The following is a 20482-nucleotide window of genomic DNA, read 5'->3' as shown; positions in this document are numbered from 1 at the left end:
TAAATAGGTACATTTGTATTCCTGCAAGACAAAGTACAGATGATCTCTAACCTTTTTAGAATTTCACTCTCATTCAGAGAGGAAAGACGAGGCAGCCCATTTTTGTCATGGTGGTGGATCACATTTTCAGGTATCTTATCCACACTGGAGAATGCTCCTTGAGGCAGGGGAATAAAGAGAAAAAAATTCATTAATTAACAATCAGAATTTGCAAGCAACATATCTTACAATGCCCTAGTTCTCAACATTGGCACTTGGATGCAAAAGTAGGCTTCCATTAAAATGTCATCTTCATCAGGATAATTGCCCTCTTCATTCAAACAAATTACTATTGCCGCTTGTCTGTATGGACATAATAAACAACTGCTGTGTCACTTAAACATTACTTCCAGTATCCTTTCAAGCTAAAAGCGGTTTCTAAAATAGTACCTTTCTTAAAGAAGCTTTTCTGAAAGTTCACTTACAGCCTTTACACACTGGCTTAGATGTGGACTAAGACTAGAACATGGTAAAATGTTCATTTTATTTCAATGTACTCTGTCCTTACAGGACAATGAAAAGTATTTGTTGCCAGTCACTATGGCACAGAAACATTAACAATACAGTACTTTATTTAATTACATAGAACAGGAGATATGTTACTAAACAAAGCAATAGCGACATTAGAAACTTGATAACAAATAAGTAGAAATTTAAAAAGAGGGGAGAAAACAACAAGAAAACCAAAGGAAGACAAAGTAAAAATTTGAATCCTGAACCTCAAAACTCCAAAAATTCCATACTGCATATCTGCTATATGATAAAACACTAAGGTCTGTGTGCCCAGTCCCTCGAAGCAATCTGATCAGTCAGTTTGGCTTTGGTGACGTGACGAAGGAGGAATTTTGAGTGTGAAATGCATAAGGAGGAGTAAAGGTGTATGAGGCAAGCTGAGAGTGTCGCCTTCAAATGTGGGATGTATAAAACAATACAAGAGGTGAGAAAGGTGCCCTGAGTCTGAACAGCAGACCTCTGGGAACCTGCTCGAGGGAGGGAGCACTAATGAAGAGACATTCAGAAACGCAAATACAGAAGAAAGGCACTGAAGGTACAGTACATGTTGGGTAAATGATAGCAAATATTTTTTAAATATTCTATTACTTGTCTTTGACAGGTACTGTGGCTAGTTGACAATAAGTAACCAAAAATAAATCAAAATGGAGACAAAAACCAGAATCCAAAAACGAACCAAATCTTTAGACTGAATCAATAACCAAACCTGTAACAAAGAACATACACTAGACAGTGTGACACAAAACATGGCAAAGGCCATATGTGTCTGAGCACTGAACTGAGACTTTGCTCAAGCCTTTACTTACTTAGAAAACTGTATGACTGGCCATAAGTAGTGGTCAGGCCTCCATAATTAAAAAAACAAATATGATTAAAAGAGTGAAAAAAGACAAAGACAAAAAAATGAAACATAGGGAAAAAATCAGTTGAAACTGGACATGCTCAGCACAGTTGGAATTTGTCAAGCACTCCCCATGAATTAAATTAGGCTGGTTTGGGAATGTTATATTTTATATTTTATTTAAAGAATGAAACATAATCCAAAATAGAAAAGCAAATATAATAATATATTCTGAAAACTATTTATGAAACTCAGTACTCTACCTCCAGCTGATCCAGACAACTATATAACAAGAAGGCTTCTTCACTAGTGATGCCTCATATTTAATAAAACAGCAAATGAAAAGGACCATCAAAGGCCTGGCACCCTTAATGAACATTACATTAAGTGAATGCTTGCTAAATTTTGAAATTTCCAATTTGTGATAATATAGAACATCACTTTCCAAATGTGTAAAAAGGAAGTAGTTTCATAGCACTTGATACAGGCACTTGAATCATTCAAATGTTCGATCTTGCCAACTTTAGATGAGGTGCATATGGAAAATGAACCATTTTTGTTGAATTATGGCATGTCTTGTGCATACCAAGCTAGAAAGTTATTTTGTGAAATGCTAAATGCCAGTCCCCCATGAAAATGAGAAAAGTTTAGTAGACTGCTTTTGAAGATGTTAATAATTTGTAGGCAAAAAAATGTCACTGGAAGATTAATTTTGGAGCATAATAGTTCAAAGGCCACTAATACATTATCAATATAAAGATCTGTTAATGTGGTGAGAACCTAGTGACTTCAATTTAACCAATACTGTATAGTTTAAAAAGATTGAAATACACCGATTATCATGTGAAGAAGCAGCACACAAGAGCTTCTCTGCCTTAAAATGTGTCCCACTTTGGTTACATAGTATTTTTTATACATCTGACTAACCAACAGCACTTTAACTGAGGTCAATTGTCTTACAAAATTTCCAGGGAGAAGCAGGGTAACACAGCTAGTCTTTGTTAAATAGTGAAGCACTTGGTTGCTGGTAAAGTGATGGTAAATAGTGCTGACTACAGAACAGAACCAGAGAAGAGTTTTAGGAAGATTTTTTTTTCTTTGCAAATCAAGCCGGTGTGGCTTCATGAATTTCTGACTCTTTCCAAAATTCTTATGTATGAATATTTGTAGTCCAGTAGTAGAACTTAGCACCTGGTAGTGCCACTTTCAGTATTTCAGTATTAAGCAACTTTATTTCTTAGTATCACAATAAATTACAGCAATGCTCTTGATGAAAGTACATTATTAGTTTAATGTTTAAAATTGAATTTCTCATATTTTATCTGAATTCTGTTTCTGGAAAATAAAGCAGATTTATGAACAGTTTGTATTGTACAAAAATACAATTCTTGGGTTGCTGCCATGCACTGAAGTTTGCTGATATTTCCCTTCTGCAGAGACAAGTTGAAAAACATTTCATCTATAAAATTCAGCCATTTCTGGGAATCCCACAGGGTGATGGGAACTTTCTGGGGAAGGTATGATGGAGGGAGACTGGCCTTCAAGATTTGAGGGAACATTAATGTATTAAACTCTACTATAGAATTTGGTCATTTGTTCCATTGTGTCTATTGTCTATTAAGTTACCTATGCATACTACCTTAACATCTATTCCTGGAGCTAAACTTCTTGTACTCTAGTAATGAATGCATAAATTACCTTAAAACATTTCACTGTCTTACAATAGGTTTGCATGTATCATGCTTTTTAAAAATTAGTTTCTGTAAAGACATTTAATAAGTAAATAAATTATCCAATCACCCATTTACTGAACTTGCTTAAGAAAATTCAGGAACGTAAGGAGTTGAAGCCTAGACATCATTACAGGACTCACAAACATGAATTTAATTTAGAGTCACACATTCATGTTTAAGTATGTGAGAAGAAACTGCAGTAACCAGAGAAAAAAAAAAGTGCATTGTAGGAAAATTAAAATTTCAAAAACTTTTTGAAGCAGAACAATTACTGTAACAGTTAAAAGTATGACTTAAGGAGATTTACAAAAAAACTTTAATACTTTTCTATGTTTAAATGGATTATTACAATAAAGAAAAATTAAATTTTGTTTGTGAATGGTTTTATAATTATACAAACTAGTAATCAAACTATTTAGGCAATATTTAAGTGAAAAGTGTCAAAAACATTGTGGTGTTCCAAGTATAGAGATTTAGGAATGTTGCTGTGTAAGGTATTGCTTGGTTGTGCATGTTTTTGCTGATAACAGATAAGAATCTGCTTAAATGTATAAGCAGAGCCGTTACCATAAAGCACATAATCCATTTAGGTTATACAAATATGCCTCGCTATAGCCTCCTGCATCTGAAGACTGAGCTCCAAAACTGGCCAATTTTGGAGACAGGATTTTATTTATGAGTCCAATAAAAATTTAAATTACATTGGGGACAGAATTATTAAATTAGATTAGGTGAAATGAACTTGATTAATCTCAAGGAGAAATTCAGATGCATACAGCAGAAGAAACAAAAAAAAAACAAGGATATAGACGCATAAGACAAATGATACAGGCAATCACCCAGGAACCGCTCCCGCCACACTACCACGCCCCCTCTGTAAGCCGCGAGTACGGTGACTATTTATTTGAAAAGTGGCCTTTTTGACTTGAGCTGTGGACCCGCTACATCACACCTGTTTTCCATAATAGCTTCCAATGTGTCCAGAGTTAGCCCTGTGATGGAGCAGGCTTATGCCTAAGCATATCTTTATAAGATCAGTAAAAGAACTGATCAGAGTTCTTCCACCACCATCAAGACTGAGATACACGGGCAAAGTAGAAGAGGTTAAGATGTCAAAGAGCAGCACAAGAACTGGGCTGCCTGAAGACTGAACATCTAGCATCACCAGGTTATACTGTGTTAATTGTAACATCTTGATTTATTTTCACTTTGGCATATGAGATTATTTTAGATTAAGATTGTGAACATTATAATATTAGAGTTAACTGCTTGCTTCTTGGGCTTACATTCCAATTTACTCTACTGCCAAGGACTAAGTGCATTAGCTAGGCTAGGAGATGACGAAGACGAGACAACAGAATTGTTCCAGAAGAATGATGTGGAAAAAAGAGTGAGCTATATACCTCCCAAGTGCTTTTAACGGTCAGAGTTAATAAGAATTAGACATTATACTTGTGGCTCCACATTAAAACAAATCCGAGCAGGTAGGAGAAGGTATGTTTTGAGGAGAAATGTCCCCCAAAGCCTTTCCTCAATAACACTGCCCCACATCTGAAATCACTCAATACAAATTTTTATTGAGATTGTATAAGTTACAATATATTATTTTTTTGGAGAAAGAGAACAGAAAGGTAACACTAATCATTAGTATTTACAGTCAGCATACTCCAACATAATACACTAACATGGGGTACTTTTAGTAAGATTTTTCTAATATTTTGTCACTTTAATTGATATGACAAGTTTAAGGTATCCTTTGTGTTGTGGTGGGCCAATGCAGTAATCTTGAACCGACTACTCCAGTCACAATCCTAACAACAAAACATAAAAAAATACAAACAGGCTGTAACATACCCTAAGTTATTTACTCCATAAATGATCTTTTAGATAAATACACAATGTCAGCCTTCTTATATCACTGTTTTATTATAGAATGTAAGATAGAAAATGACATTAGTTAACACATATTGAAAAGAAGGAAACCTGATGAGGCCAGCATGAGGCTTTCTTCATATTTAATATGAATACAACATACAATGTGAATTTTCTGGAACATGCTCATACTGGGGTGATATGGGGGTAGCAAAATTGGGGCACATATCCAGGAACCAGCTCTGCACTATATCCGTCTTTTCTGAGCATCATTAAAATTCACATTTGAATTTTCCAGGTTTAAAGATATCCCAGGGCATATACTGTAGCTTTGTTTTTTTTTTCAATGACCCCCAAAAAAAAGAAAGTTTTAAACTTTAATTATCAGCCCTTTGTCAGATAAGCTTACTTTGTTAGTGGACAAGAACCACATAGCATCTTTATTTTGGGTACTTGGCCTCAAGCTGAATCCTTTTAAAACAGACATACTGTATCTCTCTTCCATCTCATGCTACCAAAACAGGAACTAGGCAACATGCATTAATTGCCTTCATTTTGCAACTCTGAAGTTCTTAGAAGGAATGCTTTTAACCAGTGTCTTTGCTGCTCTGTTCTTTGTTGTCAACCGGCTTTATATTTTGTTAACCTGATTTCTGATAAGGTTCATAGTCACTTATTCATATGGGTATGTAATAATATGAAAATCCAGTATTTTTTAAAAGGTATAAACAGCTGTGTCATTACACAGGACACCATAACTCAAAAGATAAAATCCCATGTTTAATTTCATTTCACCAATCCAAAGCAGCAAACCTGGCACATTCTCACATCTGTTGCACTGGATGCAACAAACTAAAATGTTTAATGGGTGCTCTAAATGGTTAAAATCACACTGGAAGATTTTTATTTCTGTGTTTAAATTCTTCTATTTTAACACTAACCATGTTTTAAAGCTGAATGGATTGGCTATGATCACCATCGAAATAGAATGAGCAGAAACGTTGGAATTTTAGGATTTAACTGGAGAATGTACTGGAGTTAAAATCAGGCTAATATGCAAAATAAAATTCTGAAAAATATGCTGAGATGCAGCCTTTTATATTGAATAAATTATATTAATATGTTAATAACTCAATGTGCTGGTAGCATTTAACCATCTAATGTGTTTCATAACCAAAAAATGTAGTTTTTCTTGATAAAAAAATGCATAAAAAAGAGAATTGCCAAATATTTCTACTGAAGAAATTTAAATCTGTCTGACACAATTTCCTTCTTGGCACAGCTCTGTACCAAATTATATGCAACATGCAATAACATTAATACATTTCAAATTTTTTCAGTTTTCCGGCTTTGGCATGGACTCAAATTCTCATAAATCTATCAATGTCCTAAATGCGATCTTCTGTGGAGCGATTTAGCTGTTGTTATCAGCCTAAAAACCAAAAGCTCAAATGTGAATCAGCTAATCAGTTCTTAGTTATTAAATCCAAATGTTGTAAGTATCAGCCCATCAGCTACAGTGTCCACAAAAGTTAACCAGAAACAAACATCTTATCAAAAATTCCCCAAACATGATCTAGGGATATCAAAACACGTTATTCCATTAAAAAAATAACATTCATAGTTTCCCATTGGAAAATATGAAGAAATATAGAGAATGTGCAAAGATAAATTTAGCTGAAAATCAACATGACATTCCCAGAAAGGAGGAAAACTGAACACACACTATTACAGCATCCAGCTTATACGATTTATGACTGTTATGTTATGCAGTAATATCTCCGTGACCTCTTCCCTGCAGCAGATTAATAAATTAAACAAACAAACTCTCTTTACAGATAACAGTATTTTAAAGCCTGTATTTAATGCTAATAAACAAATCTTGACTCTCATCACAAGACACACAGTATGTCAAATTTCAAGGGAATATAAACTGAACCTCATAGCAATCAGTCTTTCCCCAGGTATAAAACTGGTGCTCGTTGCCATAATATTTTGGGTAAACACATAACTAATTGTTCACTAGGAATACATCCCAGCTCCTCAGGAAACTGGGCTGATGAATCCCCAACCCCCATTCCACATTTTTGATTACACATGGAAAAAAAGAAAATCACATGCTTTCAGTTTCTGATTATTGGTCTCTTTCATTGCCGTGTGCTTTAAAGAACCCATTCTCCTCATTCTTTGAGCACAACCATCTGTAGCCCTCATCTGCTATTATAAATCCTACCCTGCTATTAATGTGTTTAAACTTTCAGCTATAGGAACAGCAGATTAAAATGCAGATCCCAATATTTTCATGCATACAAAAATATTCTAGAAAATGAACTCATACAAGTCTTTAATGAGTTGTCTGGCAAGAGTAGAAACTTAATTATATTCATATCTTATATATCAGAAATTTTTAAGTTAACTGTAGCAGCTGAAATGTTGTGTGTCCTTCAAAACTTTGAGAGGAATTTGAAGTAACTGCGTAGCATTATCATCATCTTACCAATAATACAATGCTGTCACATTGGTAGGAGATGGCATGATCCTTTTAAACCTTTCACTGACCAGAAGCATTACTTTGAGTGCTATGAGGAGACATAAGCACATAAAACACCCCAACAACTCTAACTTAAACACTAAAATCTTAGATTCATTTTGAGCTAATAACAAAAACCTACCAAAAGCTTAAGTAAAAATTTTAAATGCAAAATCTAAATTGGTCCCGAATGAGTGAATGTGTGTGGGTGAGTATGTGTGCTATGTAATGGGCTGATATCTGCTTGGATAGACTCAGCCCCCCATGATCCTGAACAGATGGATAAAACAGGGCTCATATGTCTTATAATGCAAGAATACAGGTTTGATAATTCTTACTGCTGTCTTCTTTGAAGACATCGATAAATGATACGTCAGTCTTGAAATTGACTTCATTTGGCCTTTTCTTCTTTCTTCTTCTCCTTTATCTTCATCCTTAACCTCTTCTGTGTGGGGTTGATGTGTTTGACCATTATTTGGTCTAACCAGTACTAAAATAATTTTTAAATTAGTGCTTAGTCAACCTACTCAAAACACCCTGTTGACTATGAATGGTATTAATAAGGAGAGCACTAATGTTGGACATACCAAATTAACATTGTGCAATATCTGCAATCACATTTTAGAGATCACCTTCAAAAATAATGTTCAGATATCCAAAATAGAGAAAAGCCAAGCAAAATGACACCTTTTATTGGCTAACTAAAAAGATTACAATATGCAAGCTTTCGAGGCAACTCAGGCCCCGATTACATCTTGCCTGAAGGGGCCTACATTCATAATGGCTAACACGGTACAACACCCTAGTACTACAGATATCCAAAATGAAATTTTAAAATAATAAATTTCCATCACCACCATTATTATACATTTTAACTGTTTAGTTCAAACTTCCAATTTATATTATGTATCCTCCTAAAATCAAAAAGATAGCAAAGAGCAGCCACAAGCAATCATGTATCCATCTTCACAATTTACAAGTCCATAAAACAATACTTTCAAGGAGTAAAAAGCCAAATTAAGTTATCATAAATCAATAATGCACTTCTATCTCCAAGCCTCTGTTAAAGCATTTTCAGACGTCCATTCACCCAAAGCCACACTATTATATCTAAGGTTTTGTTTAAGCTTTCGAGGTAAAGGTAGAGTTGTTTGGCCACAATGCCATCTGCAACTAACAGTAAAGCATGACAGCAGAAGCATTATGGTTTGGGGCTGCTTTTCTACATCATCACCTAGCCAGTTTCAATCATAGTGTTAACCATGAATGCTGCACTGTACCAGACAGAGCTTGAGGAGACTGTGAGGACATCTACAGAAAAAAAATTAAGTGGAACTGTAAATGAACTTTGCAAAGAGAGGATGACCAGAAACACTCAAGTAAATCCACAAAAGTATGACTTGAAAGTAAGAAATGGAGAGTAGCAAAATCACAGCTCAAACCTCAATCCCTGCTGTTTTGAAGCCTGAAGCGCAGGGAGTATCTGAAAGAAAGCCTTCAAACATCACAAAGCTGATTGAGTTCTATTAGGGGAAGGAGACTCCAACCTCCCCCCCCCCTCCCAAGTAACAGAACGATGACCAATTACAAGAATCACCTACAAAAAAGTTATTTCTACCTGGTTGCCGGACCTGCTTTCGAAGCTAAGGGTACTCACATTTCTAAAGATTTTTGTTGAATAAATGATTGCAAAGAATATTTTTCATTGTTATTTTTTAAATTAGAACACATTTTTTATTAATATTATTAAACTGTAGATGTACTTTTCAATTTTCTTGAAATGTACTTGCATTTTAACAGCAATGTAGGCTGAGGCCCCATGAATCCTGAATTGGATTAAACAGGTTTGAGAATGCTGTATTTTATCTTGAAAAACGTTTTCAGGAAAGAGGGCAGAAAGCCACAAGCAATATTTTTTCAGAATTGATAAATTAATTGAACAGACAAAAACCTATAGTGGGCAGAATGCAGTGAAATGGCTGCAAGAATATGTAAAATATTAAGAAGATCTTTGACAACATGGAATAGGCTGAAAGGTGATGAGAGAAAGATTCCACATTCTGACTAAAGGGTCACTAGTTTGAACAGTTTTCAAATAAAAAAAAACACATTAAAAATGTATAGCATTGCAAAAATGTTAATCATAAATACAGAAAAAGTTAACTCTGGCTACATAAAAAGGATGGAAAGAAATACTGTAACCACTGCAAACGAGAAAGAAGGTAGTATGTTGAAGTGATAACAGTGAAATGATTAGAAAGGCATGATTAACACAGCAAGTACAGGAGAGATACAGCAAAGGGGGTAAATTAGAATTTAAGAGTAAAAAAGCAACACCGATCGCCAGCCAACCTGCCCCCTAACAAACATACAATGGACTTTCACTTATCTGTACTGCATCCTGATGATGTGTTGTTTCGTGCTACTGAATGCTTACATCAAACTAGAGAGGATTACTACAAATTTACATAGAGAGAATCAGGGGATTTCCAAAGAAAGGCTAGGAGTAAATTCTAAGTAATCAAAACTATAAAAATAACTTCTTCTAAATAAAAGACAAGGAATGTACAGTATAAGCCAAAAGGAAAATGTTAGAAAGGAAGGCAGACAGTTAGAAATGGCAGATCAAAAAGCAGAAACCAAGGTACAATCACAAAACATGTGCCAGGGATAAAGGTGACAAATGACATCAGCAGCCAAATGCATAAAGATTGCAAGGACTGAGGTGTAGGCAATATAACAATTTAATGAACATACTCACAATTTGAACTTTTAAAGGATGCAGAGATAATATTAAGTGTAAATTTCCACAAGATTATTTTGAATGTTTAGGAAACAAAGTTTATCTTTTTTGCACGCTGGAAACAATTAACTGTTCTAACATGTGGCATGCTACGTACTGTATTTGATATTTTTTATTCAAAAATTGATTATTGTGATTACTAACCTATTATCTTCATAGATCTGTACTGTGTTGTGAGGTCAAGAAATCTATCCAAAAAAGCAGTTCACATGATGATAATTTTGCTCCCTTACCTGTTTGATAAAAACTAAAATGAATTAATGGATGGATGGATAATATGATGGGGAAAACACATTTTTTAAGCTTATATATTATTGTAGCAGAGGATAGGTTGTTAGAGCTGAACACACCATGAAATTAATGCTACTAGTCCTTCATGTGATTCATGTTCATTTCATAGGCGGCACAGATGATTATCTCAAATGCCTTGAAATAGATGGAAAGTCATTATGTAAAACAAAAGAAAATGTGAATTTCCTTACAAAAATATTCAAGACAATCCTGAAATGCCCAACAGATATATTATAGCAGACATGAAATTATTCTAAAATCTTCTATGACTAAAAACTTTGAAGGCATTTGCAATAATTATAAAATGTCATCCGAGATTATCCCTAAATGATAACTTGACTTGTCAGACTGATGCACATTAAGACCTTTGCTTTGCTATGATTTATACATGCTGACATATGTTTATTTCAAGTTTAAGTATGACTCACTCTCCTTTGGTAAATTACAGTAATTAATGTTGTGTTTCAAATAGTAAATCATGCCATATATAGCTTTTGGTAATATTCATCATATTCATTATTGATGTACATTAGTAAAATTGAGTAAGAAAAATGACTGATGATCTAAGGTCAATAAAAAAAAATGTATAAAAAGTGGCACAAGCTATAGCAAAAATATCATATAAGAAGTCTCATATTCCTTATGCATGTACAATAATAAAACAATCTAAATGTTAATCAGTTAGTTAAAATGTATTATAGATTAGGTAATTAAAAGAGATAAGAACATGAAGCTGAACTTTCTGGTTAATTAAGGCATATCACAGAACTTGAGAAAATTGTTTGAGATCAAGAGGACCAAAGCACTCTACTTATTTAAAAAACACAGACTACAGAACAATAGATTAAAAATGTAAGCATTGATTTACAGTAATTAAGGGGAACTCTGAGTTAACTAGCCACATGGGATACACAAACCAGTGTGCTTCTTCGTGTTGGCCTCAAACATGGATAAATGGGGAGGGTTACGTTAGGAAGGGCATCTAGTGTGAAATTTTGCCAGATCAACATGCAGACAACAATACAGATTTCCATACTGGATCAGTTGAGTCCCGGGTTAACAACAACCGCCACCAGTACTGTTAGCCAACAGGGTACTGGTGGAAATTGGGCTACTGTTGGCCAAAGAAGGAGAAGAAGGGGGTGGGGGGTTAGACACGTGTCTGGAAGAACAGGAGGAAGGTAAAGAGAGTGGAACTGAGGGTAGAAACTTTGAATGTTGGCAGTATGACTGGAAAGGGGAGAGAGTTAGGTGATATGATAGAGAGAAGGAAGGTTGATATATTGTGCATGCAAGAGACTAAATGGAAGGGGAGTAAGGTCAGCTGGATCAGAGGTGGATTCAAATTGTTCCATTCCATTGTGAATGGGAGGAGAAATGGGGCAGGGGTTATTCTGAAGGAACAGTATGTCAAAAGTGTCAGACAGAGTAATGATTATGAAGCTGGAAATTGGAGGTGTGATGATGAATGTTGTTAGTGCATATGCCCTGCAAGTTCAGTGTGCGATGGATGAGAAAGAAAATTTCTGGAGTAAGTTGGATAAAGTGATGAACAGTGTACCCAAGGTGATTGGAGCAGATTTCAATGGACATGTTGGCGAAGGGAACAGAGGAGACGAGGAGGTGATGGGTAGGTATGGTGTCAAGGAGAGGAGTGAAGAAGGTCAGATAATAGTGAATTTTGCAAAAAGGATGGGCATGGCTGTGGTGAATACGTATTTTAAGAAGAGAGAGGAACATAGGGTGACGCACAAGAGTGGAGGAAGATGCACACAGGTAGATTACATCCTATACAGAAGAGTCAATCCGAAGGAGATTAAAGACTGTAAAGTGGTGGCAGGGGAAAGTGTAATTAGACAGCATAGTATGGTGGTCTGTAGGATGATATTAGAGATCAAGAAGAGGAGGAGAGTGAGGACAGAGCCGAGAATGAAATGGTGGAAGTTGAAAAAGGAAGACTGGAAGGTTGAGTTCAAGGAGGAGGTAAGACTGGCGCTGGGTGGCAATAAAGAGGTTCCAGACAGCTAGGCATCTACAGCAGAAGTATTATGGGTGAAAGCAAGAAGGGTGCTTGGCGTGACATCTGGACAGAGGAAGGAGGAAAAGGAACCCTGGTGGTGGAATGGGGAAGTACAGGAGAGTATAGAGAGTATAGAGAGGAAGAGGATGGTGAAGAAGTAGTGGGATAGTCAGAGAGATGCAGAAAGTAGACAAGAGTACAAGGAGATAAGGCACAAGGTGAAGAGAGAGGTGGTAGAGACTAAAGAAAAGGCATATGATGAGTTGTATGAGAGATTGGACACTAAGGATGGAGAAAAGGACCTATACCGATAGGTTAGACAAAGGGACCGAGCTGGGAAAGATGTGCAGCAGGTAAGGGTGATAAAGGATAAAGATGGAAACATACTCACAAGCAAGGAGGGGGTGTTGAGAAGATGGAAAGAGTACTTCGAGAGGCTGATGAATGAAGAGATTGAGAGAGAGATAAAGTTGGATGATGTGGAAATAGTGAATCAGGAAGAGCAACGGATTAGCAAGGAGGAAGTAAGGACAGTTATGAAGAGGTTGATGAATGGAAAGGCTCTTGGTCCAGATGACATACCTGTGGAAGCGTGGGGGTGTTTAGGGTAGGTGGCAGTGGAGTTTTTAATCAGATTGTTTAATGGAATCTTGGAAAGGGAGAGGATGCCCGAGGAGTGGAGAAGAAGTGTACTGGTACCAATTTTTAAGAATAAGGGGGATGTGCAAAACTGTAGTAACTACAGGGGGTTAAAACTGATGAGCCACAGCATCAAATTATGGGAAAGGGTAGTGAAAGCTAGGTTAAAAAGGGAGGTGATGATTAGTGAGCAGCAGTATGGTTTCATGCCAAGAAAGAGCACAACAGAGGCAATGTTTGCTCTGAGGGTGTTGATGGATAAGTATAAAGAAGGCCAGAAGGAGTTGCATTGTGTCTTTGTGGACCTGCAGAAAGCATATGACAGGGTGCCTCGAGAGGAGTTGTGGTATTATATGAGGAGTCAGGAGTGGCAGAGAAGTATGTAAGAGTTGTACAGGATATGTACGAGGGAAGTGTGACAGTGGTGAGATCTGCGGTAGGAGTGACGGATGCATTCAATGTGGAAGTGGGATTACATCAGGGATAGGCTCTGAGCCCTTTCTCATTTGCAATGGTAATGGACAAGTTGACATATGAGATTAGACAGGAGTCTTCTTGGACTATGACGTTTCAAGTTCAAAGTTTATTTGTCATATGCACAGTTTATTGTCATATGCACAGTAAGGAAACACGTTTCCCTGTACAATTAAATTCTTTCTTTGCTGTCCACACCAAATGACAAAACCAACGTATAAAGATAAACATAAATAATTAGCAGATAGAAAGGCAGCATAAAGTATAAAAACAGAATAAAAGTATAAAGTGTAATGTGCAGCTAGGTGTGTGATCGACACGTCAAATACAGTTGTGTGAGGTAGACAGAATGAGGTGGACCACGGTTATAAACTCCAGTCAGTTATTTAGGAGTCTAATGGCCCGGGGAAAGAAAGAGTTCTTTAGCCTGGAAGTCCTGCATTTCATGCTTCTATACCTCCTGCCTGAGGGTAGAAGTGTGATCAGTTTGTGTTGGGGGTGGGTGGGGTCCCTGAGGACCGAGGCAGTTCTCCTGCGGACACTGCAGTTGTAGATACTTTGCAGAGAGGGCAGTAGGGTCCTGGTGATCTTCTCAGCAGTCTTTACCACTCTCTGCAGGTGTTTGTGGTCCATAGCAGCAGTGTTGCCGTACCACAAAGTGATGCAGCTGGTCAAGATGCTCTCAACAATGCAGCTGTAAAAGTTGCAGAGGATCTTAGTCGACATACCAAACTTCCTCAGCCTCCACAGAAAGTACAGCCACTGTTGAGCCCTCTTGACCAGCTGTGTGGTGTTAAGTGTCCAAGTGAGGTCCTCACTGATGTAGACGCCCAGGTATTTAATGCTGCTCACCCTCTCCACTTCAAGCCCTCAGATGATCAGTGGCTGGTGAGGTCTCCTCTTCTTCCTCATGTCCACTATCATCTCCTTTGTCTTGTCTGTGTTGAGGGTGAGGTTGTTGTCCTCACACCATGACGCCAGACTGTCCACCTCCCTCCTGTATGCCGCCTCATCCCCACCAGTGATGTGTCCTATCACTGCGGTGTCATCTGCGAACTTTAGGATGATGTTATTGTTGTGGAAGGCGACACAGTCGTGGGTGAACAGGGTGTAGAGGATGGGGCTGAGGATGCATCCCTGTGGGGTGCCTGTGTTTGTGATAATGGTGGCTGAAATCCTATTACCAATCCTGACAGACTGGGGCCTGCCAGTCAGAAAGTCTAGGAGCCAGTCACAGAGGGTGGGATGCAGGCCAAGTGCAGACAGTTTATGGGTGAGTTTATGGGGCATAACCGTGTTAAAGGTGGAGCTGTAGTCAACAAAGAGCATCCTGATGTAGGAGTCTTTGTTATCCAGATGTGAGAGGGAATAATGTAGTGTGACCGTGATGGCATCTGAGGTGGACCTGTTGGGCTGGTAGGCATACTGCAGGCAGGTGGGTGGGCTTTTTTTAGCAAGGGGGATGATGATTGTAGTCTTAAAGCAGGATGGAACGATGCTCTGACTGAGGGAAAGGTTGAAGATGGAGCAGAGAACATCAGCCAGCTCGTTGGCACATGCTCCGAGAGCCCGCCCAGGGATGTTTTCTGTTCCTGCTGCCTTACAGGTGTTGATCTTCCTTAGTGCTTTGTGTTCCTGACCTGAATGGACCGTTGGGGAAGGGGAGGGGGGTTGGGTGGTCCAGATGTGTGTGCGTCTCCACTCTGTGCTGTTACTGGAGGTCTCAAAACGGGTATAGAAAGTGTTGAGATCATCCGGCAGACTGCCTGTGGAGCTGATTGTGCTGGTGGTGGTCCTGTAGTCTGATGTGCTGTAGGCCCAGCCACATACTTCCAGAGCCAGCAGTAGAATAGAAGCCCTCCAGCTTCTCTCTGTACTGCCTCTTGGCTGCTGTGATGGCTTTTCTTAGTCTGTACTTCGCAACTTTGTATTCCGTCTCAGTGCCTGAGAGCGGGCACACAGCATGTGGCGTACCTGACTGTTTATCCAGGGCTTCTGGTTGGGGAACTTCCTGACTGGTATTGTGGGTACGATGTTGTCAATACAGGTGCTAATGTACCCAGTCACATACTCAGCATAGTCCTGTATGCTGATGGAAGAGTCCTCTGGAGTGGCTACAACCCTAAACACATCCCAGTCTGTCTGAGCAAAATAGTCCTGCAGGGTGCTCTCAGTCTCTGGGGTCCAAAGTTTAACTTGCTTAATGATAGGGTTTGTTTGTTTCAGCCTTCAGCCTATAGGCTGGACACAGGAACAGGGAGATGTGGTCCGATTGTCCTAAGTGGGGGTGCGGTGCAGCTCTGTATGCACAGCGTATGTTGCTGTAAACATGACCCAGTGTGTTCTTCTCACGGGTGGAAATGTTCACGTGTTGGTGGTATTTAGGGAGTACAGTCTGTAAATTGCACTGATTAAAGTCGCCAGCTGCAATAAAAACAGCATCGGGATGAGCCATCTCCAAGGCGCTGATGACATCATGGAGTATGCCGAGCACTGCTGCGGAGTTAGCTCGCGGATAGGGGATGTAAACAGCGCCCAAAAACACAGCAGTGAACTCCCTCGGTAGATAAAAGGGTTGGCATTTCAGCAGTAAAAACTCACCATCTTGTGACCAGTGCTTATAAACAGTCCGTACGTCTCCACAACATGTGTTGTTAATAAACATACACACACACCCCTTTAGCCTTACCGGAGGCTGCGGTACGGTCTCCTCTGTGCATGAAGTCAGTCTTTAGCTGAACGGAGTATTCTGGGACTTTGTCCGAAAATCAGGTCTCGGTGAAAATTAGAGCGCAGCACTCTCTTATTTCTCGCTGCACTGTAATCCTGGCTCTTAGCTCATCCAGTTTATTTTCCAGAGAACGCACATTGGCTAGCAAGATGCTGGGTAGCGGTGGTTGGCTGGCATGGGCTTTCAGCCTAGCATGGAGCCCTCCACTCTTGCCTCACTTGTGTCGCAGTCTCCGAAGCACTCTCCCGGGGTCAGCTTGGTCACTCGAGCTCGGTGCTATGGGGTCTTCCTGGTGTGGTTGTTGTGTTGGCTGCAGGAGCAAACAATGAACTGTAGCTCAGATGGCATAAAACCGGTAAATTCCAGGGGACTGTGTGAGTTAGCAATGTCCAGCAATGCCTGTCTGCTGTATGATAGTAGTGCAAAGCATTTGTGCGATGTAGAGAAGGCAAAAAACAAAAACACAAAACAAAACAAAAAACAGCATGGAATGGAGCGAGCAAACACGTCTGTCATAGAGGGCGCCATGTTTGCTAGTGACATTGTGATCTATAGCGAGAGTAGGGAGCAGGTTGAGTTGACCCTGGATAGGTGGAGATATGCTCTAGAGAGGAGAGGAATGAAGGTCAGTAGGTACAACAGAATACATGTGTCTGAATGAGAGGAAGGTCAGTGGAATAGTGAGGATGCAGGCAGTAGAGTTGGCAAAAGTGGATAAGTTTAAATATTTGGGATCAACAGAGACATGAAAAAGAGAGTGCAGGCAGAGTGGAATGGGTGGAGAGGAGTGTCAGGAGTAATTTGTGACAGACCGTTATCAGCATGAGTGAAAGGGAAGATCTACAGGATGGCAGTGAGACCAGCTATGTTATATGGGGTTGGAGACGGTGGCACTGACCAGAAAGCAGGAGACAGAGCCAGAGGTGGGAGAGATAAAGATGCTAAGATTTGCATTGGGTGTGACAAGGACGGACAGGATTAGAAATGAGTACATTAGAGGGTTGGCCCAGGTTGGACGTTTGGGAGAAAAAGTCAGAAAGGTGAGATTGCATTGGTTTGGACATGTGCAGAGGAGAGATGCTGAGTATATTGGGAAAAGGATGTTAAATATAGAGCTGCCAGGCAAGAGGAAAAGAGGAAGGCCTAAGAAAAGGTTTATGGATGTGGTGAGAGAGGACATGCAGGTGATAGGTGTGACAGAGCAAGATGTAGAGGACAGGAAGATATGGAACAAGATGATCTGCTGCGGCAACCCCTAACGGGAGCAGCCGGAAGAGTAAGAAGAAGAAGAAAGGGGTACTCTGGGACACAAAAGTCTCAGATTACCGATAAGAATACAAACGCTGTGTGTAAATGCCTTAGGGAAAAGGAATAGGGTTGAACAGTTAGACTACAAGAGCCTAAAAATAAAATCTGGGATCCACAGAAATTTATTCTGAAATTTTCTCATATGGCCAAGATATTGAGGCAAAGAAATTGGTCTTGGTAAAACATTCTATTTTTATGTTTTCAATATGTATGGGTATGTTGCCAACCAGGTTGGGGAAGTTGGTATGACATGCACTCTTCACCATAAAACTCAGCCAATAATTGAAAAGTTTCCGTCTTGGAATTTTTCAGTTTCACAGGAAATTGATGTTTACTCTTGCACTCTGACAATTTCTGAATAAGAGTAAGAAAATGTCTATATCTGAACATGCGTCCACTCGTTCTGAGTGAAGAAACTGAGTTGAGCCTTTTCTCATTGCTACAAGTTAGAACATGTTCTACAAAAATCTCTTTGTTTCTCCCCTTTCATGTTTAGTTCCCAAGCTATAGGGTTAGACTTTTTTTTTTGTTGGACTTCATATATAATGTTGACAGTAAGAACTGTTACATATGTCTACTCAACTTATTGACTTTTATATTAACAAAGTCCATCTCTGGTCTAAAGGGCCTGTCCTACTCTGACAAGTTAAGGGAATTAAATTGCTTTAGTCTTGAATAAGGAAGGTCAGACAAACATATAAACCAGAAGTTAAAAATTGTCAAAGGCATCGATAAACAATGATCAAAAAGAATTCACTCAATTAAATCATGAACTGCATACTTGATGGCAAATTTACAGGATGTATATCCATCCATCCATCCATTTTCCAACCCGCTGAATCTGAATACAGGGTCACGGGGGTCTGCTGGAGCCAATCCCAGCCAACACAGGGCACAAGGCAGGAACCAATCCCGGGCAGGGTGCCAACCCACCGCAGGACACACACAAACACACCCACACACCAAGCACACACTAGGGCCAATTTAGGATCACCAATTCACCTAACCTGCATGTCTTTGGACTGTGGGAGGAAACCGGAGCGCCCGGAGGAAACCCACGCAGACACGGGGAGAACATGCAAACTCCACGCAGGGAGGACCTGGGAAGCGAACCCAGGTCCCCAGGTCTCCCAACTGCGAGGCAGCAGCGCTACCCACTGCGCCACCGTGCCGCCCAGGATGTATATTATTAACTGAATTCTGGAAACATCTTACAGAAAATATCATTAGAATGTGGAACAAATGGCTGAGTCACATAGCTGAAGTGGAAATTTTGGCAACTGTTAATAGCATTTGTAAGAGACACTGTGACAGTTTAGCTGTTAACTAATCAAATATGCAAAATGGACTGAATAATCTTATTCAGCAGCCGCACAACATGGCACTTCAGAACAGGTAATCCACCTGAAGCTAAGCATGTTTGGGCCCGGCCAGTACTTGGATGGGGGACCAACCAGGAAAAGTTTGGGTTGCTGCTGGAAGAGGTAGTGGAAACACCAGCACAGAGTGGATGTGAATGTGGATCCCAATGCCCCAGTGCAGTGACGTGGACACTGTGCTGTAAATATGGTGCTGTCCTTTGGATGAGACATAAAAACGAGGACCTCAGTCTCTGTGGTCATAAAAAGATCCCTGGACATAGTTTGTAAAGAGTAGGGTGTACCCAATATCTTGGATAAATTGCACACCACGGCCTAGTCATTCTGGCACCCTAATAATTCCCTGTCTCTAACTGGCTAACTATTACTCTCACCCCTTCACCACCTAACAGCTAATGTGTGGTGAGCGTACAGGTAGGGATGGGAATCGAAAACCGGTTCTTATTGAGAACCGGTTCCCACTGTTTCAATTCCTTGGAATTGTTTGCCATTTTTGCAAACGATTCCCCTATCGATTCCAGTCGCCTCGAATGACGTCACCACGTTGCGTAGCGTCATTTACCCAGCAGGAAACATGGCGCCTAAGCGGCACAAATGCTCAAAAGTTTGGTTATACTTTATGAGAAAGGATGACAATAGGGCAACTTGCAATACTTGCAAAGTAGATATTTCATCACAGGGAGGAAACACTACGAATATGCAAAAGTATTTGCTCACAAAACACGCGATAACCTTAAATGAATGTCGTGTTTTTGATCTGCTCCGGACTAGTGAATCTCAACCCAGCAGCAACGGTAACGTTTGCACGTCCTCTCCCATTAATACGGAAGGTAACTAATTAACTAACATTGCATATTATGTTAGCGCGATTTGCCTTATTGCAAAACCTGCTATTACTGTGCATTGCATTTAGATGACCATGACGAGAGAGACAGACAGAGTCTAGCTGTCTCAGATGCTGGCAGTTCTCGCTGCAGTCTACCGGTAGCTTCTCCTTTCACAGAGGCGGGGAAAAGTAAAATGACACAGGCCAGGATAGACGAATGTCATCGAGCAGTGACTAAGTTTGTGGTAAAAGGCTTGCACCCATTTGCCACAGTAGATGCCCCCGATTTTCGGTAAGTGAATGTGTTTAATTGTAGGCTAAGTCAGGAAATGTCAAAGTTGCATGTTCTCCTCTTACCAGATGTTTCATCCATTTCCATTTATATATCTTTTAGAGAAATGACAAAGACTCTGAACCCTAAGTACAAAGCCCCAAACAGAGACAGTTTAACCAACCACTTGATCCCTGTTTGGTATGCGGTTG

The 20482-nt window shown here is 39.4% G+C and overlaps 1 protein-coding gene across 2 annotated transcripts in view; it reads right to left on the bottom strand.

Moving 5' to 3' along the window:
- The window catches only part of chst10 (carbohydrate sulfotransferase 10), a 249583-nt gene that overhangs the window by 24797 nt on the left and 204304 nt on the right, over positions 1 to 20482 (bottom strand). For both annotated transcript variants that reach the window (XM_028800613.2, XM_028800612.2), the window contains one exon: positions 52 to 157. In XM_028800613.2, the coding sequence (XP_028656446.1) occupies positions 52 to 157 (106 nt within the window). The remainder of the gene's footprint in view (positions 1 to 51; positions 158 to 20482) is intronic.

Source organism: Erpetoichthys calabaricus, chromosome 4 (genome assembly GCF_900747795.2).
Source record: "Erpetoichthys calabaricus chromosome 4, fErpCal1.3, whole genome shotgun sequence".
NCBI classification, from domain to species: Eukaryota; Metazoa; Chordata; class Cladistia; order Polypteriformes; family Polypteridae; genus Erpetoichthys; species Erpetoichthys calabaricus.
The sequence above is the reverse complement of the archived record's forward strand: the minus strand, read 5'-3'. Positions and strand labels throughout refer to the sequence as shown.